The 27118-nt window shown below is 41.5% G+C and overlaps 1 protein-coding gene across 2 annotated transcripts in view; it reads left to right on the top strand.

Annotated features, from left to right (window-relative positions):
- The window catches only part of RPGRIP1L (RPGRIP1-like), a 76187-nt gene that overhangs the window by 26644 nt on the left and 22425 nt on the right, over positions 1 to 27118 (top strand). For both annotated transcript variants that reach the window (XM_006777051.2, XM_006777053.2), the window contains exons 9-19: positions 8 to 81; positions 6102 to 6241; positions 11413 to 11519; positions 11753 to 11803; positions 12710 to 12889; positions 13649 to 13766; positions 17863 to 18315; positions 19097 to 19248; positions 22148 to 22526; positions 25558 to 25748; positions 25869 to 25955. In XM_006777051.2, the coding sequence (XP_006777114.1) occupies positions 8 to 81; positions 6102 to 6241; positions 11413 to 11519; positions 11753 to 11803; positions 12710 to 12889; positions 13649 to 13766; positions 17863 to 18315; positions 19097 to 19248; positions 22148 to 22526; positions 25558 to 25748; positions 25869 to 25955 (1932 nt within the window). The remainder of the gene's footprint in view (positions 1 to 7; positions 82 to 6101; positions 6242 to 11412; positions 11520 to 11752; positions 11804 to 12709; positions 12890 to 13648; positions 13767 to 17862; positions 18316 to 19096; positions 19249 to 22147; positions 22527 to 25557; positions 25749 to 25868; positions 25956 to 27118) is intronic.

Raw genomic sequence — 27118 nt, 5'->3', positions numbered from 1 at the left:
ATTTTAGCTGCAAGATAGAATTAATGACTTGGAAAAGGAACGGGAACTTTTAAAGGAAAACTATGATAAACTTTATAACAGGTAAGTCAGAATTCCATGTGTTCTCTCATTCACTTGTCTGAGATCTTGTCTGTCAAAGCCTTGAGTATCAGGCCATCTAATATTTATTTAAAAATTAGCTACAGATGATTGCAAGAAATATATATGTTATAAAAGTAAGTAAGCTTTTGGGGGCATTGGTAATAAGTCCTTTAACCTGAGTGGTGATGTGTTAACTTAGAAAACTATTGCTTTGTTACCAGTAACAACTGCTGTTATTGAACACAGACGATAAGCGAGTAGGCCCTGTGCTAAGCGCTCTACCTACACTATTGTAAATTGCTCACAACAGCCTGGAAATGTAGGCTTTGTAAATGCCCATTTTACAGACAGTGAAACTAAAACAGAATTAAGACCTTGCCCTCGCCCTTAAAGCTCTGAGGTAGCAGAGGTTGTATTTGAACCTCTGTAGGTCTCTCCAAGTCCCTGCTTCTTCCAATGGGCTACCCAGCCTGCGAGCTGAGGGTGAGCCTCTTGGTGGAGGCAACCCTCAGAGGGAAGGTAGGGGAAGGTGGAGGTAAGGGGGAGAGATCAACCAAAGGACTTGTATGCATGCATATAAGCCTAACCAATGGACACAGACACCAGGGGGGTGGGGGTTAAGGAGAGTAATACCTTAATCAATAAAGAAAAATAAAATAATAAGAAAAGAAAGTGTTCACTTACAGTTGTCTCTGTGCCTTACGAAGAGTAGCACAGCATTTCTATCTCAAGATAAATTTGAAAGAACTGTTTCAATTTTGTTTATCTGCTTCCTAATTCAGGTATTTAAAAAAATCTCTTGTAATGTTAGAAACAGATTTCTACTCCACAGCTAAGTTTAGTTAGGTGACACAGGGGTGTGTGTGTGTGTGTGTGTGTGTGTGTGTGTGTGTGTGTTTAGTATATGATACTAATAAATTATAAATGCACCTGTACATGAAATTAAATTTTTTTTGATATTTTAAATTTTTTATTAGTTAAGGTATTACAAATGTGTCCTCATCCCCCCCATGAAATTAAATTTAAACACATTGAAATATACATGTTAGAGCTGATATCAACAGTTGCTTCTATTTTTTTTTAAATATATTTTATTGACTTTTTACAGAGAGGAAGGGAGAGAAATAGAGAGTTAGAAACATCGATGAGAGAGAAACATCGATCAGCTGCCTCCTGCACATCTCCCACTGGGGATGTGCCGGCAACCCAGGCACATGCCCCCGACCGGAATCGAACCTGAGACCCCCCAGTCCACAGGCTGACGCTCTATCCACTGAGCCAAACCGGTTTCGGCAACAGTTGCTTCTATCGATCATATTTTGTAATATCAGAAAATAGAGGATCTACAGATAGATCTTTAACTTTTTAACTATGTTTTATGTTTTGTAAACTAAATGTATATTTTTAACAAATCCTATCTAAGGAGTGTAGTGATAGGTTCTTATTAGTTTTTACTTTGAAAAGAAATGTAACTTAATGTTAGGCATCCTTCCAACGGTATGTGTCATCTCTGTTGCCTGACGACGGTGTTGATCTTTGCACAGTGGCCCGTTATATGAGGGTTACACAGAGCAGGTTCAAGCACCAGTCAGATAATATCTGCGGCTCCCCAGCAAGGACAGGCTGGCTCGGCATCTTTGGTGGGATTTGCCGTAAACCCTCGTCCAGGTCACGTGGCCCTCGTGCTTGTTCTGGTCCCTCTCCTGACCCCTAATTCATTTCACCGGAAGCATTTCCTCTACCTCTTGTTTTATATTTCCAGCTCTATGAAACAGTATGTAAGTTTATATTTTTTTATACCCAAATATTTTATACCCACGTGTGTTTGAAAAATCCAAGTTTCAGTATACAGATCACACAGCCACCATATTCTATGGTGGAGAGAATGTTATCTTCACGTTTTATAAGTGAGGAAATTACAGAGTCACGGGGCTTTGCTGAGACGCCGGTGCAGGACTGAAACCCAATTCTTTTGATTCTAAAACTTGATTCTCCGCCCCCCCCCCCATGCCTCACTATCTCTCTGATTTTAATTGGATTGGAAAATTGTGTATGAGAAAGGGAAACATTCGTGGAGTAACAAAACTGTCAGATTCAGAACTTTGTATTGATTTTATCTTCAATACCTTATCATTTCAAATATTTTAACATAGTCTCCAAGCAAGAAAATAAGTGCCATTTGGCCATTACCTATACATTCTCTACTTCTTCCCAATTAGGGGATTTACTGAACATACCTTTTGGAGTAAAAAACTTATGTGGGAATAATGCATAAGTGGAATTTTGAGAAAGACATGTTTTTCTCATTTTACTTTATCACCATGAAACTGTATCTTTTCGTATTAGAAGATGATCTAAGAGTGTAAATATAACTTTGAGTGTCTTTTTTCTTTTATGTTTTATGGTTGAGCTACATTTTTTTTTCTGTTACGTTAAACAGACTTCATTATGCTGCTTACACTTGAATGTTGTGTCAGGCACATGGAAGTAAATGTGTGTAATGAGTGTCATAACATTGTGTCCAAAAAAATAATCCTGCCACTTAAGCACAAAACCCCGCGAGCACACACATAATAGTAAATAGAACTATAACATTCTGTAATACAGTTTTTTTTTAAATATATGTTTTCAGAAGTTGGAGAAACTACAAAACTCAACAAAAACTCCATAAACTGCAGATATCAGCATCATTCCTAAGATTCTTTACAGCTCTTGTGTTCCGTGGCACTGTTATTCATCATTGCCAACAACTAGCGCTCATCCAAAACTACACACACTCTCGGTTTGGTTAGTCATAGTGATAGCATGTTTGTAAAAGGGGAGCATTTGTTTGTTATCCAAAATTGGCCCATTGTCAGGAGAAAAATGTGATTTGCAGATTGCATTCTCATCTTCCATTTTCAAATGAAATTTTGAATGTGTTTATTACTTGACAGATGACATATTAGAGAATCATCTGGTAAGATAAAACCCTCATGTTAGTATTGGGAATGAGCCTTTTTTTAATATGTTAAAACATTTTGGATACAATGCCAAGACATAAGCATAGCTTTAAGAAATGTCAGTTTAAAAATCCAGAATAAATTTTTTGCAATTACATCTTTTTATTTGGTTAGAGAGAAACTCTACACAGTAAAATAGTAAAGCTGCATCCCATTTTTGAAGTTAGCGTAGCTTTAGGGTGATGTGATTAATGAATGCAAGAGCCCTGCAGCAATCCTGTATGTGAATAACCTGGAAAACAGAAAACATAGGTTTCCCTCCCCCTTTGGAACTCCTGCACCCACTACCATCCAACTCAGAGTCAGTCCATTTGAGATTGGACCCAGAGAATCTGTAAAGGTGATTGATTGTGAGGTATGAACTCCCTGAGAGACTAATCTAATGCCGATAGTTTAAAAAAGAGTTGGTCTGATTTTTGAAGATGACATTAACTGTTTTAAGAATTGGGTGAATCAAGTTTCTGCAATGTGATGGTCACCTAATATTCAAAACTTAAAGGAGCAAGGCTGACCCCCACCGACTCTGTGCTTCGTCTCTGTGAAGTGAGCTGTCCCTGCAGCCTGCCAGGAATCGTGAACGCTCGTGTGATCATGTATGAGCACCGTGTGCCTCCCAGAAACCAACCCGAGCGCGTCTGGGCCATCATTTCTCCTTCAACAAGTGAACTATCCCTGCTGTAGATATGGATTTAATTCCAGGAGGCCCCATCTAAAGGACCTGTGGGCTTCTTTCGGGGTGATGTAGAGCTGAAACTTCCGTCTCCTTAGGATGCCCTGGGAGGTTGGAATAAGTGGCATTTTCCTCTAAGAACCACAATCCCAGGGTGGAGAGGAACTGCTCAGCTCTATTTCCATCCGGCCCTGTGGTTGGTCAGGGCGTGTGTTTCCGCTGTGCTGACCCAAAGCTCCAGTGGCATTGCACTGCAGGTTGACACTCTGTCACTCCTGCAACGCAAGGTAACAGTGAAATGTGCACCATGACCAACTGTGACTCCCCTCAGCTGTCACTGTAGGCAATGTACAAAGACATTTTCATGAGTAAAAGGCTCGCAAAGGCTGCGCTCATATGCAGATCTAATCATGTACACAGCCTTCAGCGAGAAAATGGAGCCAGATGTGGCTCACCATTTATAGCTGCACAGATGGCTCCGCGCGCAGAGGAATACAGTAAATTCAAAAGGAATCCCTCATGAAACTCCAGTGGAATGTAATCCTAAATTTAGAGGGAAGATAGCAGTGGACTAAATTCAGACTGACTTACGCTGATTTACACTAGTATTTTGTGGGTTTGGAAAAACCAGGCTGCTAAATTGTTCTTAATTTAAACACACACAGCTTCTGATGTTCCTGCCAGATTAACTGTTGGTGATCTCTTTGCTGGTACTAATGCTATTGGAACACTACTGTTTCTAATTTTTGGCATCTGATATAATGTATACTTGTGCCTATTTCATCATGCTAATTTTTTTCCGAGTAGTACATGTTTTTAATAATTACACACACACACACACACATACACACTGACATGCATATATATATATATATATGCCTTTGAGATATATAATTACACCAGACAAAGAAATCATATTTGTTCTTTATTTAAAAATGAAAATGTAAAGGAATATTCTTTACGTTAGTAGGTAAAGTACATATTGTGCTTGGATTTCATTTAAGTCTGGGTAATTGTATCTTTTTAAAATTAATTAAAAATACTGGTACATCAGATCCATGCGTGTTTTTTTTTCAGGTTCCATATGTGAAAGGAGAACACTGCTAGATGAAACAGATGTCCTATTTAGAAAAACTTCTAGAATTCCATTCATTTCTAAGGTCATGTTAGTTTAAATGCAGTAAAAGCATTCAAAATGTAAAATGAATGCACAGTTTTTCCTTTGAAAGCTATGCCTCCCAGAAAAGTATCTCTTTTGGTACAAAAACCTCAAGACTATAGCTGGGAGCAACGTTAAGGGCAATTTTCAGTAACAGCTTTCATTTTCTTCATCATCAGTACAAAAGCAGATTTGATAAATTTTTGTTTCATTTACTGGATTTCAAGTAAGAAGAAAGGTCAAAGCTGCTGGTAATTATTCAGTCATATCAAGCTTCACAGATAATAGTTTTCTGCTGAAATACAGATCAAGATGGGTTTTTCCAAACCTGGCCATCACCTGGGCGCTCTGTGAAAGGAGGAATTCCTGGGCCCTGGGATCTTCATCTCTAAATCTCTCCAAGTGTTCTGTGTGGAGCTGGTCTAGCATGAGTAGCATTTGGGAACCGCTGGCCTAAACGAATGTGTAGTGTATTCCTTCTGTTTACCATTTAGTTATATTGCAGTCAGTTCTTCCAACCTTGGTCCTTGGTAGACTTTAACAACAGATGAAACTGCTGCACTTTCCTTGAGGGACAATCATTCCACCTTTGTCATTCTTATCGGGGTGTTCTTCTGGGTTTTCACCCCAATCATGTGTTACAAGCAAGACTTGTTCTTCAGCCCTTTGCTTTCTGTTTTTTTAGGACAAAAACTGCCTTATCACTACCTACCATCAGAACCGCTGCCTTGCGGTTCCCTGTGCTATCACTTTACAGCCAGTATTTTGTGACTGTCATTATCACAGGCTCGTTACATGTTCCAGATTCTAGATTCCCTGTAGGAAGAGGGTTTGTGGCGGGGAGCAGGGCCCGGTCCGACGGCGAGGCTGAGGTCTGGCGAGGCGGATTCCTCTGGAGCACGTACAGTGTCGGAATTCCTGCCCTGGTCCCACAAAAGCCGCTCGCTGCCAACTCTGACTGGAGAGCTCTAAATTAAGGCCAGTTCCTTTGCTCATCCCACAAACCCTTTCATGTTCCCTAACCGCAGCCTGAGGAAGGCGCCTGGGTCTCACCAGCAGCAGACCAGCACATGTTTACTTAATTCCTGAGACATGATGACAGTGGTCCCTGTGCCACTAAACGCTCTTCTCTCGTATTTCCGGTCGAGGCTGCTTTCTGAGCTGCCTCGCGTGTCCGTGTGTCTTGCAGTGCCTTCGGTGCTGCCCAGGAGGAGCAGTGGAAGGTGAAGGAGCAGCAGCTGAAAGTGCAGATCGCGCAGCTCGAGACGGCCTTGAAGTCCGACCTGACCGACAAAGCGGAAATCCTTGACAGGCTAAAAACCGAAAGAGGTACCTGTGAAACGGCCGCCGCGTGCACACTCAGGCCTGTGTACACCCCGCTACTCACTGGCCCCATCCGGGCTCCCGGGGGGGCCCCCTGTTGGCCAGGCCCCCGGCCGTGGACGGGAGACACGGCCTGTGTCAGCAGCCGTCCGCTCCCCGAGTGTGCTGGTGGCTCCAACCTTCCTTTTACTCATCCTAGCCTTTGGGCCAAAGGAGTTGTTTTTTCTCAGAGTCATTCCTACTCAGATCGTCATTAATTCTCCTAAATTTTGAGCCTTTCTTCAACAGTTCACAAGTGTTCACTGAGCGCCAGGATTTGCTCGCACTGGGACCCAGCAGGGAGTGAGGCGCTGTCCGCAGGCAGCATCCAGTCGGCAGGGAGGAACATGGCAGTTAAGTGAGTGTAGTATGGGCAGCAGTGGCCAGCACCCTGGGAGTCAGAGCAAGCAGTGTGAGAGGCAGTGGCAGGAGCTCCTGTTTGCTCTAGGCCGGCAGGGAGGGTCTCAGATAATGAGCTATCTAATTCTTCACCATGACCCTGAACTTACAACCAGAGGCTTGTCAAGATGTCCCTACTGTGAAAATTCGAGTCCGTGTGGGGGGAGGTGGGCAAAGAAAAGGAGCACGGAGGGAGGTCACGTGGGCGTGTGTTTGCTTGACATCGTTTTTCATATTGAGAAGGAAAAACACGGACTGATGATGAAAAAGATAAAGAAAAGGTGTCCTTGCTAAGTAATCATGAATAAGATTCATGTTATGAGTCTCATCTCACTCTTCTTGTCTCATAGAAGGAAAATAACTATAATTAACTGTAGAGGTTTGACTTCTGAATTCTGCACATAAACGTTACATACAAAGGCACAGCAGGGAAATGGAATCATTTGCTTCAAATGTCGTAGCTGGTGCTCACCCACACTAGCTGTTCCTTTGGAACATTTGCAATTTTGTTGCATGAGAACATTTAAAAGTTTAATGCAGGCTCAGCGAGAAAAAAAAATTACATATCTAGTCAGTACTCTATGTATCGATTTAGATCACAATGCCATATTTTGTTAACTATAGGAAAGATTTTCTTCCCAATTTTAATATTTCTGAAATTGGCACTTTATAAATCATAACATTTAAAAATTATGTTCCGACTTATTTTTAGCATCTTAAAAAAAAGGTTGAAACAGAACACACTTAATAACTGATGTAGTCTTAATTTCAGGAAGACACTTCTATTTACCCAGTAATTAAATCTGATGAAAGATGCCTTATGAATGTTCCTCTCGAAGATTGTGAGTGGAATAAAACGGTGACATGATTTCCGACCAGGGGAATATTTAAAGTTTTCAGAGATTGAGCTGCAGATTTTACAGCTCAGAACTGAGTCCCTAACAGAGCGCGTGTTTTAGAAGCTGCTCAGTAAATTCTTGCTCACTGAGGGAAGTGCAAGTGCTCTACATTCCCTTTCTCTTTTCCAAAAACATGGACACTTCTCATTCCTAAAGAAAGCAGAAATGAAGAAAAGGTTGCTTACTTATGTGCATTTCGTACTTTCCTAGATATTAAGAATTCCAGAACTCTTGTCTGTAGACATCCATATTGATCTCTGGAAAGAAACTCTTCGTAAGGGGTTTAGAATCTGTGGCCTTTTTAAAAAACCTGTATATTGTTCCTAAAGCAATTCTGAGGGTTCTTATAAATTATTAAAGCTACAATTGCTAAGTTATTTTATTTAAACTAGTCCATGTCTCATCTTTTTTTTTAACTGGTTCTTATTTCTTTTAGATTTTTTAATAATAAAAATAACTCAAGTATGCTGTAAAAAATTCCAGTAAACAAAATAAAAAGGTTTTTTTAAATATCTCAATTTCACAACCTTGAAGATAATCTCCTTTAATATTTTTGTATGTCCTTGCAGAGTTTCGTATATGTATACAGTTTTATAACATGCTTTTTTATTTATCATATTTTGAAATCATCCCTTGAGTCTCAATATACATTCACATCATCATCATTTATAATGGCTGTCATAGTTTTTGAGGGTGAGGATACACCATGATTGTTTAACAATCTTCTATTGATGAATTTTTAAATCTCTTTAGTTTTTTAAGTATAAAAAGATCCTAAACAAATCTTTGTACAGTTATTCATTTATTTTCTAAAGAAAAATTACTGCAACTAAATCTTTATTTTTAATGCAAGTGTTATTTTATTTTTGCTTGAACACCTGAAATTTATAGATCTAATGATTTTAAGTGCGTGTGTTTTTATGTGAAAAGTTACAATAGACTATAAGAAAAATATTACAGCCTTTAACCATTTTTTCCAGGGAGACACTAAACCAAAAAATTGAAATTGCCTATTTAAGGAAATCTTTTAATGTTTAGAAAGTTCCTTTTTGTATAACAGACTTTGAAATTGTTTAATTTTGCTTTGAAGTCTCTTCACACACTTACCTTTTCATGTATCCAGTGGTTCTTTGCCAGAAGATGTTTCCCTGGCCCTTGTAGTCATTCATCTAACTGGCAGATTATTTTTAAGAATACTCACCTCTTTATTCGAGGTACAAATTAGTTTCAGATTGTGTGAATATGTGGGGGAAGGATATGTAAATTCGGCTTGCATTTGGTTAATGCTTAAATTAACTGCATGTGTGTAAGGGCCGGCTTCGAAAGTTCCTTTCTATCTTTAGCTGAAATGCATAATTCAGCATAATACGTGAGCTTATATTGATCACAGCTGAAGATATTAACACAAAGGGGTTTGAAAATTGTTTAGTTGAATGGTTCTCTGCACTCTGCTTATTAGTGTTGTGCTTGAAGAACATCATTTTTAAAGAGGGAAATGTTATCTCATTTGAATAAAATGCCGTTTGGTTTAACATGCTTTTTGTCAAAATCCTAACATAAAGGAGGTTATTTTTCATCTTGTAGAGGGTGCTTTGATTTTTCATATTGTAATTCAGCAAGTCTATTTCCTCTTTGAACTATATCGTCTCCCAATAAACAGTTTAAGAAAGGAAAAATATAGTGGATAATTCTACATAAAATTCAACAGGGAAAAAGTTACTGATATTCCATATCTTTTCCCACTAAGTTATTTTCTTACTAATAATGCCATAGTGTTTTTTTAAATATCAGTGAACACATGAGGACATAGTTGTTGAAACAAAAATCAGTAAAAGAAGAAATATTGGAACAAGTTTATTTGTGCCTATTAGAATGCCATTCTTAGGGCCCTCGTCTGAAAAATTGAAACAGTTAAGAAACTCGAGCTCAGAAATCGTCATCCTGGTGAGCACGGAGCAGCCCTGTCCTTCCCACGCCGGCTCGCCCTCAGAGGCCCTGGCTCCATGACCACAGAAACAGCCTCCGCCCGTGCCCTTTCCGTCCTCCTGACTGTATTACCTCCTTTCTGCTACCTGCTCACTCACTCAGACGTTGTTTTAGCCTCCGCAACATAAAATAAAGCATTCCACACCCTACCCTGCTCTCTGAACAAAAAGCAAGTCTGTCTCCTGAAAACTCATAGTTATTATTCATCCTAATTTTTAGTTTACAGCCAAGCATTTCACCTTCACCTTCACCTTCAGGTTTTCCAAGTATTGTCCATGTTTTTAAATTTTTTTCATTTTGTTCCCTAAATATTAGCAACTTATACTCTAGGACAGTGATGGCGAACCTATGACACACGTGTCAGAGGTGACATGCGAACTCATTTTTTTGGTTAATTGCTCTTTGTTAAATGGCATTTAAATATATAAAATATCAAAAATATAAGTCTTTGTTTTACTATGGTTGCAAATATCAAAACATTTTTATATGTGACACAGCACCAGAGTTAAGTTAGGGTTTTTCAAAATGCTGGCACACCGAGCTCAAAAGGTTCGCCATCACTGCTCTAGGATAACCTTTAACCTTTTATCAATAAGAAAAACTTTATATATTTGATATTAAAAGGCCTCTTCATACCCTGCCTAGAGTCACAGGTTGTGTGTGTGTGTGTGTGTGTGTGTATGTGTGTGATTTTTCAATTTCAAAGAAATATCTGAATTTTTTCCATTTCTTAACTGTATATTTTACCATTTTTACTTACATGCAGTATTTCTTAGCTTGGGAACAGAAAGCATTATAAATGTCAGGAACATATTTTTGTATAAAATGCAGTCAGTGTGCAAATGTACTTATGTAGAGAATTCTTGGCAAATGTGTTGACTTGCCCTTTTTTGAAGGAAAGGAAACAGAAACGTACAGCTTGAATTGAGGACTTACGACAAACATAAATCTTTGAGGGCAGGATGGAATTAGTGGAGACACTTGGGATGACGTGGTTTAGGGTCAGTCCCCAGGGGGCCCAGGAGGAGGATGCCTGACCCCCACAAAGAGGGCGACTGACGAGCGCACTTAAGAACGAGCCGAGAGAACACATTTGTTAACGAGCTACTGTGCCTTTTTTTTTTTTATGCTTAATGCAGGGAGTGGAAAATTAGTCTGTGGATTTACTGTCCTCAGTAGCTCTACGCTAAGCCCCTTGTTTGTGGGTCATGGCCAATGACTGCCTAGGGGAACATAACGGACCTCCATCCCATAATGATGGCTCTGCGTCCATGTCCTTCTCGTTAACAGCATGAGCCCATAAAGAACACACACGAGTTATGACTGACACCCCCCTGCCCTGGCTGGGGAATCCACTGCTCCTATCTTAACAGATTAGTTAAAAGTCTAGTTTATTAAAATGATGGCTTTGGTTATTACCAGAGAAATTATCTTGTTTGAATAAAAATACTTTGTTAAATTAGGAAAAGAAAATTCAAGGAACTCCAAAAACCAAAAGATAATTTTTTTTTTTGCATGCCTTTCAGGACCCTTCCTAATAAGTAAGTAAAAATCGCAGATTTAGGAACATATTTTCTTAAGTATTTTAGATCGAATGTTCCTTTGAAGTCCCAGAGGCCACAATTTCCTTCTATTAATACTGCGAAGTTACGTCTTACGTTTTTGATAAGCAGTGAATCATATGGCCGACATCTGAGCGTGTGCGTGCGTCCGGCTCCTGCCGCCTCGCTGGGTGCTAGCTCATTTCCTCTCTGCCCAGAGCGTCGCTGGATGGAGCTTGCTGTGTCAGTGTAAAATGTGTTCCTCTGCCGTGTTCTCTCATATCTTTCCAATTGTGTCGACTTTCTTTTCAAGACCAAAATGAGAAACTCGTTCAAGAGAACAGAGAGCTGCAGTTACGCTGTCTGGAAGAAAAGCAACAGCTCGATGACCTTAAAAACCGCATGCAGTTTTACAACCAGGTGAACCCTTCTCTTCTGTAGGATGTAAATCCAGATTTCTCTCTACATGCCTTAGGCGCAGAGAAAGCACTATTCTAGAGAGAAAAGGGATGCAAATATGTGACTTCACTGATCACGTCACGGTAGCAGGCAGCTCATGCTCCATCCGTGGGGCTGATCTGCGTAGTTGGAATGTCTCCTGTGCTTTCCCTTCATATCTCCCTGTGAGCTCTGACTCGCTCTGTCTTCTGCAGGAGAGTGATCTTAATGCTGAGGAGCTGAGTGAAGCCCTTCTGCTCATAAAGGTAACTTTCTGCACCTCCCGATGAGTTTCATGTCTACGTGGAACTGTCCCGGCAAAGTGCAGACCCATCTCTATAACCTTCACGTGGAGAGGGAATGACGCAGGAAAGGGGTCAGGTGACATTTAGTGAAATCACATTTAAGTAGACCTTAAAGACGCTTGTCTACAGCCCTTTGTCCAACGGTGACAAACATTTTTACATGCCTGATGATAAAACTAATCAACAATTTTCTCTCCTGAGAGACCTGGGTATACACTGTTTTTATTGTTGTTGTTAATCCTCACCCAGGATATTTTTCCGTGGATCTTTGGGGAGAGGGGAAGGGAGGGGGAGAGACATCGATGGGAGGGAGACATATCAATTGGTTGTCTCCCACACACCCGCGGCCAGGGCTGGGGATTGAGCCTGTAACTGAGGATCATGTGCCCTTAATCAGAATCGAACCCAGGACCCTCAGTCCGCAGGCAGATGCTCTATCCACTGAGCTAAACCGGCTAGGGCCAACACTATTATTTTAAGTAAAATACTGAATCATAAGTGTTACCAGAAGATACTTTCCAGCTCTAGGATATTCTGTTGTTTACAGGAAAACATGAGAAAATGCATTTCTTTCCTTTGAGATCATCACAGTGTAGATTTTAATCAAATGAAGAAATCGAAATCGAAATAAATGTACATGATTTCTTTTTTATGTCATGAAGAAATAAACTGCTTTTCGAATTCTCTATAATTGTTCCAAATGTCTGTCCAAATATATTTCCTATGCCAGGACTACTTTATTCCTGGTGGAAAATGGAAATATATCTGTTTTCAATTAATGATTGTTCCTTGCTATATCTATATTAAATCACATGATTACATTTTAGAAGCTCTTGTTTTCAATAATAAAACATGTTTTCGTTTTAGGCTCAGAAATCACAAAGAAATGGAGAGCTTTCCTTTTTAGAGAAAGTAGACAATAACAGTCATAAAGATCTAGAACGTTCCATGAGGGAGCTGCAGGCAACTCATGCAGAGACAGTGCAAGAGCTTGAGAAGACTAGAAACATGCTAATCATGCAGCATAAAATCAATAAGGATTACCAGGTAATGGAACATGGCTTGGGAGAGGACTCTTCCTGTCATGTTCTACATATGGTTCACCTTCCTAAGCAGTATCACGTGGTACCTTGTTATAATCTGCGGCCATGTGTTCCCACGTGCCTGGAAGTTCTCATAAATATAACTAAGTAATTCGAAGAAATTGTTTTAAGACAAGTAAAAAATTTTAAGTCCCTGACTTTATTTTATTTATTTTTATAAATGTTTTTTAATTAATTGCAGACAGGAAGGTAGCGGGGAGAGAGATAGAAACATCAATGATGAGAGAGAATCGTTGATCAGCTGCCTACCGCACGCCCCCTACTGGGGATGGAGCCTGCAACGCGGACATGTGCCCTAATTGGGAATCAAACCGTGACCTCCTGGTTCATAGGTAGATGCTCAACCACTGAGCCACCCGGGTCGGGCTAAGATCCTAATTTTAGAGCGCAAGTGGTGGCACTGCACTCGCCCGGACTAGAGTCACCACATTCTGCAAACAAGGTGATTCCCACAGCCCCTGACACACAGCCGCAGCCACGGAGAAACGCCTCCGCCAAACGGGCCCGGCTTTTGGGGACCTCACTTCTGGTTTTATGAACGGCCCTAAGGGTGGATTGTGAAGCCGTAAGCTATTCGAGGCCAGGAAACGGCTGCAGTTCCCGGCATGTGCAGGATCTAGAAAACGCTTGAATCCTACTTGCTTTAAAAAATGAAGATGGAACCAATCACACTTGTTGAAACGTGTTCTCTCTTATTTTTTAGATGGAAGTTGAGGCAGTGACCCAGAAGATGGAGAATTTGCAGCAAGATTACGAGCTCAAAGTGGAACAGTATGTCCACCTTCTGGACGTCAGGGCTGCGCGCATCCAGAAACTGGAAGGTAGTGGGCACAGTTCCTTGCTCGCACGGGAATGGTTTATAATCGTTGGAATGTCCTCCTAAGCAACACTCAGTTTCTTGCTGCCTTTTTTTCAGTTTATAACCACAATAATAATTCACCAGCAAGGCAGTCTTTATCTGATTCTTCTCTGCTCGGGAATTTGTAGTCATTTCCCACTACTTTCTGAACTCAGTGTTCCTTGCAGGCGAGATTCGGAGTTCTGCATGCAGCATCTCAGACTAAACTCATGCCTCGTGTCTGAGCTTTCTTCTAAGGAAGCTGTGCATCTCAGACAGTCCAGCCTGCTTGCCCTTGGTCTGATTCCTCTTGCGCAGCCCCATCCCTGCGCCACTCCACGTGCGCCTCCTTTCTCCTCTGACTGCAGATGCACCCTTCCCCGCTTCAAAATCTAAGTGCAGGCCCGGCCCGGAGCTGCTCCCGCACTCGCCATTCCTCCACTGGAAATGCCCTTGTGGTGGTTTTCAGGCTTGGCCAGTGTGAGAACCGCAGGGGAACTTGTTTCCCGTGCAGCTTCCTGGGCCCTCCATCCGGACCGGGGACCCATGACACTGTATTTTTAAAAATAGCTCCATGCAGCTGGCTGGTATGGCTCAGTGGTTGGGTGTCAACCTGTGAACCAGGAGGTCACGGTTCAATTCCTGGTCAGGACACATGCCCAGGTTGCGGGCTCCATCCCCAGTGTGGGACGTGCAGGAGGCCACCGAGCAATGATTCTCTCTCATCATAGATGGTTCTAACTCTTTCTCCCTCTCCCCTCCTCTCTGAAATCAATAAAAAATAGATTTAAAAAATGATAATAACAACTCCAAGCAATTCAGATGCAGGTGCAAAACTATGCTTTGAAAAAATACTACCTCGGCACTTACAGCTTTCACTCTCGTGCACTCAGAAACTGTGTCTGGGGATTCTTTTATTTGGTTCTTCACTGTTAGAGCATTGCATAGTGTCTGTGACTTCTCTACTCAGAAGTACTTTATCTCTCATGTCCCATGATTACCATGCTTAATTCAATGGTTGATGCCAGCAATAATTTTACACTTAAAAACCACTGAGAATCCCCAAGGCCTTTTGTTTAATGGGCTACTCTCATGATATTTATTATATTAGAAATTAAAAGTGAGAAATGTAAAAAATAGTTAGTCATGTTAAAATAATAAACCATTACATGTTGACATAAATTGCAGCACTATTTTAAAATCCTCACTCAAGAATATGTTTTTATGGATTTTAGACAGTGAGGAAGGGAGGTGGGGGGAGAGAAGAACATCAATATGAGAGAGAAACCAATCAGTTTTCTCCTGTGTGCATGTTTTTTTAAAAAAATGTAGTATTTTCTATACCAAAAAGTAGTGTGAAAAGTGACATTGCTTTAATTTTTTAATTGTTGAACATTTTTGCAAATCTTTCGTGTCTGGCTTAATAGAAAACATATGTTATATCTGCTTCTGCATTGAATCTGTTATGATATCACATAGCATGTAGGTTCTGGAAAATTTCATTATACACTTGTGAGAGAATTAGAATGAAAAAAGCAAATAACATCTTCGTACTATTTCTTAAATACTTCTGATCTCACAAACCTTCAAAACAGTTTCAGGGTTCCCAGACCCCACTTTGAGAACCACTGCTCTAAGTAGAAGGGCTCAATAAATATCTTTATCCAACTGGGCAGGGTTTTCCAGAAGTCACAGAGCAGTGTGTACCTTTTATCTCAAGCAGTGCTCAATAGAATTTGCTTAATGGCATTTTCCCAAGTAACAAGGCGGTCACAGAGTTTGAGACTTTTATCAGTAGATTTTATGTGTTCCCTGAATTCATTGATTCAGTCCATAAACATGGTCAGGCTTCATGCATCCTACGCACAGTGCTCGGCAGTGCGAGGACAGCGAGGGGAACAGCTCCGGCGCCCCCCGCAGGAGCGCACAGGATGTGAACAAGTAAGAGGACCGGTTCTGGGCAGAGTGTGGCGCCGGGAGAAGGCAGAAGGTACCCGGAGCAGCGGCTAAGGAAAGACTGCCCAGGGACCCCTGCAGATTCAGGGGAGACTCCGCACTCCAGGTCGGGAGCGTTTGCTGACAGAGCTCCCCACTAAGTAAAAGCATGGGAGGTTCAGGGGGGAGGTGAGGCAGGTAGAAGTGGGTGTGGGAAGCATGCTGGTCACTCGGGAAACTGTGTAGAGCCACCGACTAGGAACCCCGAATCAGGAACCATGCGGGCCCTGGTTGCCATCTTGAAGAGTGGGGACTTTACGCACCTGGAGAACCCTGGGTTTTGAAGCCGGGGTAACACACCAGACCTGCCTTGTGGGGATGGCTGTAGGGATGGGGGAGGGCGAGTCAGGTGTGAAGGAAGCCAGGGGTTCATGCTGACCTGGGCAGTAAGCCCTGGGCTGTAATGAGGCAGCCTCGGTGGAGAGAGAGGATGGGCAGGTTCGATCAAGCCTTAGGAAGCGGCGGCGACCATGATCCCACCAGGAACGAGAACGTGCTGCCATAGGCAACGTGGTGAGTGCTGACACCAACCCAAGATGCAAGTGCAGAAATAACTGGGAGAGGATTTGAGACATTCTGTTCCATACACTGGGCTTGCTGTGCCTCGGGGATGTCTGGGTAGAGGGCTCTGGAGTTCAGGAAAGAAACCTGAATGAAAAAATAGAAACCGGAGCCTATTGATAGTAGCAGAAATCCCAAAAGGGGTGTGAGCTTACCCAGGGGAAGACCTAGACCAGCGGTTCTCAACCTGTGGGTCGTGACCCCCTTGGGAGTCGAAGGACCCTTTCACAGGGGTTGCCTAAGACCACCGGAAAACACATATAGAATTACATACTGTTTTTGTGATTAAACACTATGCTTTAATTATGTTCAATTTGTAACAATGAAAATACATCCTGCATATCAGATATTTATGTGACGATTCGTAACAGTAGCAACATTACAGTTATGAAGTAGCCACGAAAATAATTTTATGATTGGGGGTCACCACAACATGAGGAACTGTATTAAAGGGTCACGGCGTTAGGAAGGTTGAGAACCACTGACCTAGACGAAGAGGAGGATAACACAGAACCCCAGCAAGCTAGCAGAAAAGGAAACCCTGAAAGAGCGAGAAGAGAGGCAGGAAGAGAAGCAGGGCGATGCTACCATGGAAGCCCTGGTGGGCGGAGCCCACAGAAGAGGGCGTGGCCATCCGTGTCAATCACGCAAAAAACCAAGTCATGCCTGGACCACAGTCCACTCGCTCCGGCAGTGACCTGGTTACCGGTGACTTTTCCTGAGTAGTTTCACCAGAAAAGTGAGCAGCTGCTGCTTGCGGAGGGTGCAGAGTGTTAGAGGAGGAGGGGAGACACAGTGTAAATCACTTTCTAGACATGTGGGTATGACATGGGGAGGGGATGTGCATCTAGAAAAAAAACAGTATCTCTTTTAGAGAAGTGTAGTTGACATAACATTAAACCACATCACTTAAAGTAGACAGTTTGGTGAGTTTGGGCCTGTGTATACACCTGTGAAACCATCACCGAAATTAAGATAACAAACATATTCATCAGCCCCGCAAATACAGAAGGAAAGTACAGACAGGATGGGGCAACAGTAGGTTTATAGTTGTTTGAATGGAAAAATAATACAAGAATTAGTACATAATACAAGAATAAACTGTTTCGAGTGCTCACAACTACAAACCTACCTTTGCCCCACCTGTATTTTATAGACTGAAGGGCGGGAGCCGTGGGAGGCGAAGCTGGCTCCGTAGGAGAGAAGGTCCCAGAGCACAGGCCGGGGAGCAGGGGCACCCCAAGTAGTTCCCTCAGCTGTTTGTTCAGAGGCCTTGCCCTTCCTCCTTCCCATGGGAGAGCCTGTGTTACAGCCTCGGCTGTAATTTCGTTGTTTAATAACGATGTCAAAACAAGTGATGAATTTCTGCATAATATAATATTATTTACAGAAAAACAGGGTAGTCCTAGAATTTAAGACGGAGGCTAGTCCCCCAAGCACTCAGCCTTCCTACCACTTCAAAAGCCACTCTGTCTTCATATGTCCGTGTTTGAAATCTCTAAACCGTGTGTCTTCTCTTGCAGCCCAGTTAAAGGATATTGCCTATGGCACCAAGCAGTACAAATTTAAACCAGAAATCCTGCCAGACGACACCGTGGATGAATTTGATGACACCATTCACTTAGAACGGGGCGAGAACCTCTTTGAAATCCACATCCACAAAGTTGCCTTTTCTCCGGAAGTGTGGCAGGCGTCCGGGGACAAAGAGCCGCTCACCTTCTGTACCTACGCCTTCTACGACTTTGAGCTACAGACAACGCCCATCGTGCGGGGCCTCCGCCCGGAGTACAACTTCACCTCTCAGTACCTCGTCCACGTTAACGACTTATTTTTGCACTATATTCACAAGAACACGGTCACCCTCGAGGTCCACCAGGCGTACAGCACAGATTACGAAACAATCGCAGCATGTCAGTTGAGATTCCATGAAATTCTAGAAAAAAGCGGTCGGATATTTGGCACAGCAACCTTGGTTGGTAAGCACAATATTATCTACTCCACCGGTTTTTGAGCGCCCATCTTGCACCAGTCCCTCTGGTAGGAATGTATCCACGGAAACCACAGCCCTTGCCCTCAGCAAACAGTGTGGCGGAGGAACAGGCTGGCGGACAGACAGCTCTGCCGCCGCGGTTGGTGCCCTGATGAGGACGTGTTCTCCTCCCAGGAGCCCTAGGGGAGACCTTTCCCAGGAAGAGAGCTGGAGAGCTGAACCAATATTGGGGTGTGCCCGCCCGGCAAAGCCATACAAAGGCCTGGTACACACGGTGCGTGCTCGGCACCGCATGGCTTTTTCCCTGTTCCTGAGACCGGGCCGAGTGGGGAGGTGCCAAAGATTCCTTCAAGCTGCATCACAACGTGGAGTTCATATTTATAATTTTGAGGTTTCATATTGTATCTGTCTGCATAGAGCACAACTTGTTCAAAAAATACTACAGCATCAAAAGGTCTGTGGGGTGTTTGGTTCCATTTTTTTCTATTTCACGAGGAGTGGAATAATATAAATTGGAAGATCTCAAACATAGTTTGACAGTTCTTTAATAATATTTAACATACAGTGAAACTCATACGTGCAGAAGTCACTTTATTTTCTTCATCTCTGCTATTTGCCAATCACACGTCATTTGTGCGTGTCACATACTATTTTACTCAGTATAAAATTTATAGTTTCAATGTATAGTACCATTGATGTATTTTTTACTGGTATATATTTTGATTTATGGGGCTGTTTTAACAGCGAGTTTATATATTGATCTGTAGGAACTAAAGAAGACGTCCCAAACTTCGGCACCATGGAATACTGGTTCCAATTAAGAGTTCCCGTGGACCAAGCGATTCGCCTTTATCGAGAGCGGGCGAAGGCTTTGGGATATATGACATCAAATTTTAAGGGGCCAGCGCAAAGGCCGTGGGTAAGCTTGTTTGACTTTAGGACACTTTTATGACGCAGAAATTGTATCCTATTCTTTCTATGTCATGCTTTAAACTGACATTATTTTCTTTCACAGCCATCAAGTGGCTTTTTCTAACTTTTTATTTTGAAATAATCATAGACTTGCAGGAAGCAGCAAAAAATAGAACAGAGAAGTCCTGTGTGCCCTTCACACAGCGGGTCCCAGTCGTAAGATCCTACAGAGCTACAGGACAATATCCAAACCAGGAAGTGGACATTGTACAACCCTATTAACTAGGCTCCAGACCTCATTCAGATTTTACCCGATTTTACACGTGTGGGGGAGGAGTTCTGTGCAGTTTATCATGTGTATATGTTCATGTAACTACCACCACCAGCAAGACACAGTCCTTCCATCACCTCACAGGAGCCCATCCCTGTGCTGCCCGGGGCACTGGAGAAACAGAACAGCCTTCCGGTCATCACACGAGTGACTGTCCTTCCACTCCCCACTGCGAAGGGAATACATGGCTGTTATTGGGCTACAGAATGAGTATGCTCACTGAGAACTGGACGTTTGAATGCAGTCCCTTAGGTTCAGACTGTTTCATGGAGCCTTAACGGCCATATTTCCAAAAGAAAGAATGTCACGATCCAATGAATGCAGAAAGTGCTGAACTGAGCAAAGTTAAATAGAATGTTTGACTTTAGGACTTCTCATGTGTAACGTGAGTCTCAAGGAAGCATAAAGTATGAGTTATGTGGAGTTACAAAGGGATAGAATGTCATAGAAACACTGTAGAATGTCTTCTCAATCTTAACTATCTTTCTTCATTTGGAACTGCCCTCACTCCCAGTCCGTAGGCTGGGCTCCCAGCGTCAAGCTTTATGTTTGGTGATCCTGTTCTCTCCTACTCACCATCCAGTTATAACTAACTAGAGGCCCACTGCATGAAATTTGTGCACAGGGGGTCCCCTCAGCCCAACGTGCAACCTCTCCAATTATGGACCCCTCAGGGGATGTCCGACTGCCAGTTTAGGCCCAATCCCGCCTAAACTGGCAGTCAGACAACCCTCTCACAATCCGGGACCACTGGCTCCTAACTGCTCACCTGACTGCCGGCCTGATCACCCCTAACTGACCCCCTTGCCAGCCTGGTCTCCCCAACAGCACCCCCACTGCCGGCCTGGTCACCACCAACTACCCCCCCTGCTGGCCTGGCCGCCCACACAGCCTGCTGTTCAGTCATTTGGTCTCCCCTAACTAACCCCCCTGCCGGCCTTGTTGCTCCACGCAGCCTGCTGTTTGGTCAGTACTGTTACTGTGACAGCGTCCCAGATAATTTGCATATTCCTCTATTCTTAGTATAGATGATTTAGGAATATCCACCTGACTCCGGTTCATCCAGTCAGATTCTGCTTCCTGAGATCAAGAGAAAGCAAGACTCGCCATGCCTGGAACATGCAAAATTAGGAGCTTCTACCATGTGAGCCAGCAAAGGAAAGAAAAAGGGTCTGGAGATGAATGAGCAAGCACACCGAGAAATGGAAACTGGACGGAGAGTCCATTCCGGTGGCTTCCCTCCTGTTTCCTTCCTAAGGCCCAGCCTCCTTCCTGCTACAACAGTGGTCCATGAAAGAGCCCTTTAGCCTTATGGGAAAGTCTTTAATTGTCATATTTGCTAGTTGGAATTAGTTCCTGTAACTTTCAATTAAAGAATCATTACTAATATAACACCAATTCCCAAACTTAAGAATGGCACCCTTTCCCAGAGATCATCTTGCTGGACACTTTGGGAAGTGCTGTTGTGGAAAAGGGAACTAGAATGGAAAGACCAGATGGCTTATGTAGTTTTATAGTTTAAAGGTTTTTAGACTCCCCGTTTCTGGCTTGAATGTGTCATTTACAATTGGAATTCGACTTTTGTGGGTAGACTTGGGAAAGATGTGGAGGGGGAGCTTTGTCAGTCATTCCACTCGGCCTTGTATAGCTGAATGCAAACTCGGGGAAAGCCGCATTGCGAGTCCCTTCTCGGCTCCCCTCTCCACACCGCCAGGCATCTCCACGGAGGCCATGGGGACCGGTTCTGTTCTCTTCTCCAATCAGTTCTCTAGTCGGGGGTCCCAGAAGCTCAGTAGAGATTCCCCAACATGAGCAGAAACAACGCTAGTGATTGTCCCAGATCACAGCAGTCAGTGCAGTTGTTTGCTAATGTGTCTGGGGCTGGCTGCCTGAGCCAAAGGGGCCGGAGAGCAGTTTCTAGCTCTGCCTAGTAAGTCCTTTTGCTCATCTGTCTTCTGAAATGGCCCCCCAGTCCTAGCTTTTCGTTCTCTCCAAAGCATATCTCTGATCCTGCTCTCTAGTTCTTAATAGCAGTTATACTTGGATATACTGGCTAATCTTGACCCCAGGTATCTGCTTCCCAAACCCCATTGGTTCAGGATGAGGGCCAACCCAAAGACAACGAAGTTATCTTTCTTGGTGGGGCCCATCAAGTTCATTGGATTCTCACTTAAGACTGGGATATAAACAAATGTCTGGCATGATCAAAGGATTAGCTCTTAATAAAATTGTGAAATAGAGAACGTTGGTCTTTGGACCCATCTGCTCAATTGACTCAGTTATCAAATAGAATTAAAGAACATCAGATTAACTTTTTCTTGATTTTAACAGCAGTTTCTATAGGTATGTTCAGTCTTCTGTTAGTTGCTAATAGCATAGGATCATCTGTTCACACATATTCCAGTAAATATTGGTTTTGAATAAGAATCGGGAATCTTTTACTGAGAAATTCAATATGAAGTGAAAATATGCAGGTTTTTGTCCATTTACAAAATCATTTGGTTTGGGGGTTGTCAGCTGCTGTGTATCAGTTTATTGTATATTTGCTGTAATGTAAATATGTATGTTTTTCCAGCTCAGTCAACAAGCACCCACAACGGCTCAGCTCAGTTCTACTGACTGCGCAGACGGCAACTTAAATGAACTTCATATTACAGTGAGATGTTGCAACCAGCTGCAGGCCCGAGCAAGCCACCTTCAGCCACACCCATATGTTGTGTACAAGTTTTTTGATTTTGCAGACCATGACACGGCCATCATTCCCAGTAGCAATGACCCACAGTTTGATGACCATATGTGTTTCCCAGTGCCCATGAGTGTGGACTTGGATCGATACCTTAAGTCAGAGTCTCTGGGCTTTTATGTGTTTGATGATAGTGATACCCAGGAGGATATGTACATCGGAAAGGTCAGTGTGCCCCTGATTTCATTGGCACATGACAGGTGCATCTCAGGTAAGCCTATTTCTTAATCTGTGAAACTGTAAAAAACAAACCTAAATTGTGCTTTAGTGTTGTGGATATGTTGTTCTGTTTAATTAATCTTCCTAACTGTCTCAGATCATCTTTGGGCCTATAACATTATATTGTTCGAGTGACTTTTTTAGTAGTTGTTCCAAGAATTATAATACTTATTTTAGCTTATCACAATCTACTAAAAATTAATACTAACAATTCCATTAAAATATAGAAGGTCTGCTCTAATATCATTTCATTCCCTCCCCCCTTCTGTGTGCTGGTTGTCATACTTATGTATATAGTATGCCTATATCTGTTAAAAAAAAAAACCCAATAATATAATGTTACTAGAGGCTCAGTACACGAAATTTGTGCACTGGCAGCAGCCCTAGTGGCTGCTGGCCACCGGTCAGGGCCTCCTGCCCTTCCCCCGGCCAGCCCCGCCTCCTGGTCAAACTCCTGGACGACCTCCCGGTTGAGGGGACAATTTGCATACTACGCTTTTATTATATAGGATAATTACTGCTTTACAGAACCTTATATTGTTTAAAGAAATTGAGAGAATATACATAATTATAGGAGACTTTTTTATATTAAACTATGTTTTTTACCATTTCTTATAGTCTCTATTTCTTCCTCAACTGTCTGGTGTCACTTCCTTTCTCCAGTATACCTTTATTTCTCCCAGTCCTTTGAGCTATTATTTTTACTTTTTGTCTTTATACAAGTCCAACAATGTAATTTTACTATTATTGTTTTATGCAGTTGTCTTTTAAATCCGTTAAGAGAAGAAATTAGGAAAAAATATATCTATACTTTTATAATTACCTATATAATTACCTTGATTGGTCTATTCCTTTGTGTTGATTTGAGTTGCTATTTGGTCTCACTTCCTTTCAGCCTAAAGAACTTCTTTTAATATGCCTTGTAAGTCAGGTCTGCTGGAAACAAATTCTCTCAATCATTGATATGTGGGAATGTCTTTATTTTACTTTTGCTTTTTGAAGGAAAGTCTTGCTGGATACATTATTCTTGGTCATCAGTTATTTTTTTTCTTAAAGCACTTTGAGTACATCCGATAACTGACTTCTGCTGAGAAGTCAGCTATTGATGTTATGGCTCCCTGGTACTGGATGCTGTTATGAAGACTCTCTCTCTCTTTTTTTTTCTTTCTTTTTTTGGCTTTCAGCATTTCAACTACGATGTCTCCAGGTATTGATCCCTTTGTGCTTACCCTGCGTGGAATTTGTTGAGCTTCTTTATGTGTAGGGTATTGTTATGTACCTAATTTGGGGAGTTTTTTGTCATGACTTCTTAAATTATTTTTTGCCCCTTTTTTTTCTTCTTGGACTCCCATTACATATATGTTCATATATTTTATGGTGTCCCCCAGGTCTCTGAGACTCTATTCATTTCTCTTCCTTTTTCCCTTCAAATTGGGTAATCTCTGCTGGTCAACCTTCAGGTTCACTGATTCTTTCTTCTACCAGTTCAAATCTCCTCTTGAGCCCATCTACTGAATTTTTTTCATTTCAGTAATTGTACTCTTCAACTTCAGCATTTCTACTTAGTTCTCTTTTTAAAAATAACATCTATATCTTTATTATATTCTCTATTTTATAGATCATTGTAACCACACTTTCCTTTAATTCTTTAAATATGGTTTCTTTCAGTTCTTGGAACATAATTATAATAGCTGCTCTGAGGTCTCTGTCTGCTAAATCCAACATCTGGACACCTGCAGAAAGCCTCTACTGGACAATTTCTTCCCCCCTCCCACCCCCACCCCCGTGTTAACATCACACTTTCCAGTTTCTTTGTATGTCTCGCTTTTTTCCCCGCCCCTAAAACTGGACATCGAGGATACTATATTGTAGCAATTCTGGATTCCAACTTTCCCACTCCCTGGGGTGATTGCCGTTGCTGTTTTTGTTTGTTTGGCCAGCCTGTTCTGACTCTTCCTGTTCTTACTGAGGTTCAATAGATTTCCTTGAATAAGTGCTTCTCAATTTGTTGTATACCTTTGATCAATTCCCAGAGGCCTTAAATGGTTGTTTTTGATTCTTTTGTCCAGTTTTATTACTGATTTTTTTTATTGCTTAAAGTATTACAAAGAGTATTACATATGTCTCCTTTTATTACTGATTTTTATGGAAAAGATTTATTTACTTAGCTCTTCACTCAGCCATTCTAGAAGTCTCACCTGTTCCTACAATAGAAGTTTATCATCTCCCTATGTCCTACCTGTATCCTTCTGTTCTATCTAAAGACTAGAGTTGTTGTTTTGTTTTTTCCTTCCCAACCAGCCATTAAAAGACATGTCATACACTTGCGGACAAAGTAAAGGATACCTCTAAACAAAAGTTATGCTTGAAATATAGCTCTATTTTCTTCAAGTCAGAGATTTTTCCTACTGAACAATTTAGTATAATGATTAAAATTTGGACTCAATATTACAGATATAGGTAATTACTGCTATATGTTTTGGATGGTTTATCTTATGGAGTTTTTTTTGCTGTGGTACTGTTAACTTGGAGTAATTTAACAAATCTCAATAAAATATTTAAAATTATAATAAAACTACATAGTAATATAAAGATTCCTTTAGATATATCAATTATTTGGAATTTTGAAGTTTAATATATTTTTCTATAGAGACAAGTCTTTTGCAGGAATATTTAAATCAAAATGAAGGTTCATACGTGAGCTATAACCCAGATAATGTCTTGGAGGAATGCTAAGAATTTTGAATAATTTCTGAATTTCATTTCAGTGGATTAAAATATTTATAAGTTAATTTTCTCAACTTTGAATCAGTATTTCTTTGAGGCCTTAACTTCTGAATGCAGTCTACTCGAGAAGTGAACCTATCATATGTCCTTTTGTCCTCATTTTATTCTCTAAGTAATTTGGGTTGTGAGTAAAAGCCAAAATTATTTTTTAAGTTGTGGGTAGTTCACTTTAATTATTCTGGTAGTAAAACTTTACTTTAGCATTCATTAAAATTATTTATTTTGTGATTTGACAGGAATATTTGAGCTAACAGATCATAAAAAGCATCCTGCAGGGACCATTCATGTCATATTGAAATGGAAATTTGCCTACCTCCCACCCCGTGAGTGCATAACATCCGAAGACCTAGGAACTGTCATACACAAAGGAGAGTCCGAAGCTGTTCAAAGACTCCCTCCAGCCTCCTCTGTGAGCACCTTGTCTGTAGTGAGTAACAGTGACTTTGATTTTCTTACAAAACTTAGACACAGAAGCAGAACAAATAGCTGAAGCCTTATCTAAGGCGGCTGTTCCTCATACTCAGTTTGCCATACTGTTCAATCTTAGGCACCAACACCCAAACCAAGACAGCGTTTAACAGCTGGAGGGAAGAAGGTGTCTTTCGTGGCCGATATCACACCACATCAGAATTCTGTAAGTAGCAAACACTGAGCATGGGAAATAAACACTATAGATGTAGTATACCCTACCAAATTTAAAGGAAAATTGGATGAATAAAATGCTTCTTTTTTCCTTTAAAATGTTAGATTTGTAACTTGGCATTGTGTATACGTATTATCTGTTCTTACTCTTTGATCTGAATCATGATACATCCACTCAATGTAATATTATGTTGTCACTGAGTTTGCTTTTTCTTTAAAAAAAATGGTTGATGTGGCCCATCTGGTGTGGCTCCATGGTTGAGCATCAACCTATGAACCAAGAGGTCACGGTTAGATTCCCGGTCAGAGCACATGCCCGGGTTGCGGGCTCGATCCCCGATGAGGGGCATGCAGGGGGCAGCCAATCCATGATTCTCTCTCATCATTAAGATTTCTATCTCTCTCCCTCTCCCTTCCACTCTGAAATCGATAAAAACAGTTTTTTAAATGGCGATGATAACTATTGCATTGTTGTGAGGTTGAATTAAGGTAATACATTGGAGAATACTTTATGTACTGATTACCATAGCTCAGTATCCTATCCGTAAAAGAGGCACTACCTAGATTATCATAGTATGTATCAGGGCGAAAACCAGTCCGCAAATAATTACAACTCCTGTGGCTCTGGATATTATATATTTTAAAGGATTATTTCTACTCCATATTCCATTGGCTTCATTCAGTTTATTTTTCTTTCTCCTGCTTAAAAAAAAATGATGCTTACCCAAAGTTTCATATTTTGAGAAAATTGTATGTTACAATGTTAATTTTTTTAATGTAGCAGGATATGTTATATTTACAATATAATTATCACTATATAACCAAAACTTTTATTTGCATTAAAAATCAATTATAAAGAAATAGAACTCTAACTGGTTATCCTATATAATAAAAGCCTAATATGCTAAGTGTCTGATCGGCTGTTCAACCAACCAAAGCATAATATGCTAATGATATGGTCAGGCCACTCAACTGCTTGCTATGATGTGCACTGACCACCAGGGGGCAGACAGTCGACCAGTCAGCCAGTTGCTATGACATGCACTGACGACCAGGGGGAAGATGTTCTGACCGGTAGGTGAGCTTGATGCTGGTGTCTGGCTGATTGGGACTGAGCAAGATGGGCCAGACACGCCCTGGAGCCCTCCCATGGTC

Source organism: Myotis davidii, unplaced genomic scaffold, assembly GCF_000327345.1.
Source record: "Myotis davidii unplaced genomic scaffold, ASM32734v1 scaffold328, whole genome shotgun sequence".
Classification (NCBI taxonomy): Eukaryota; Metazoa; Chordata; class Mammalia; order Chiroptera; family Vespertilionidae; genus Myotis; species Myotis davidii.
Note: the sequence above shows the minus strand (reverse complement) of the source record. Positions and strands in the feature narration are given on the sequence as shown.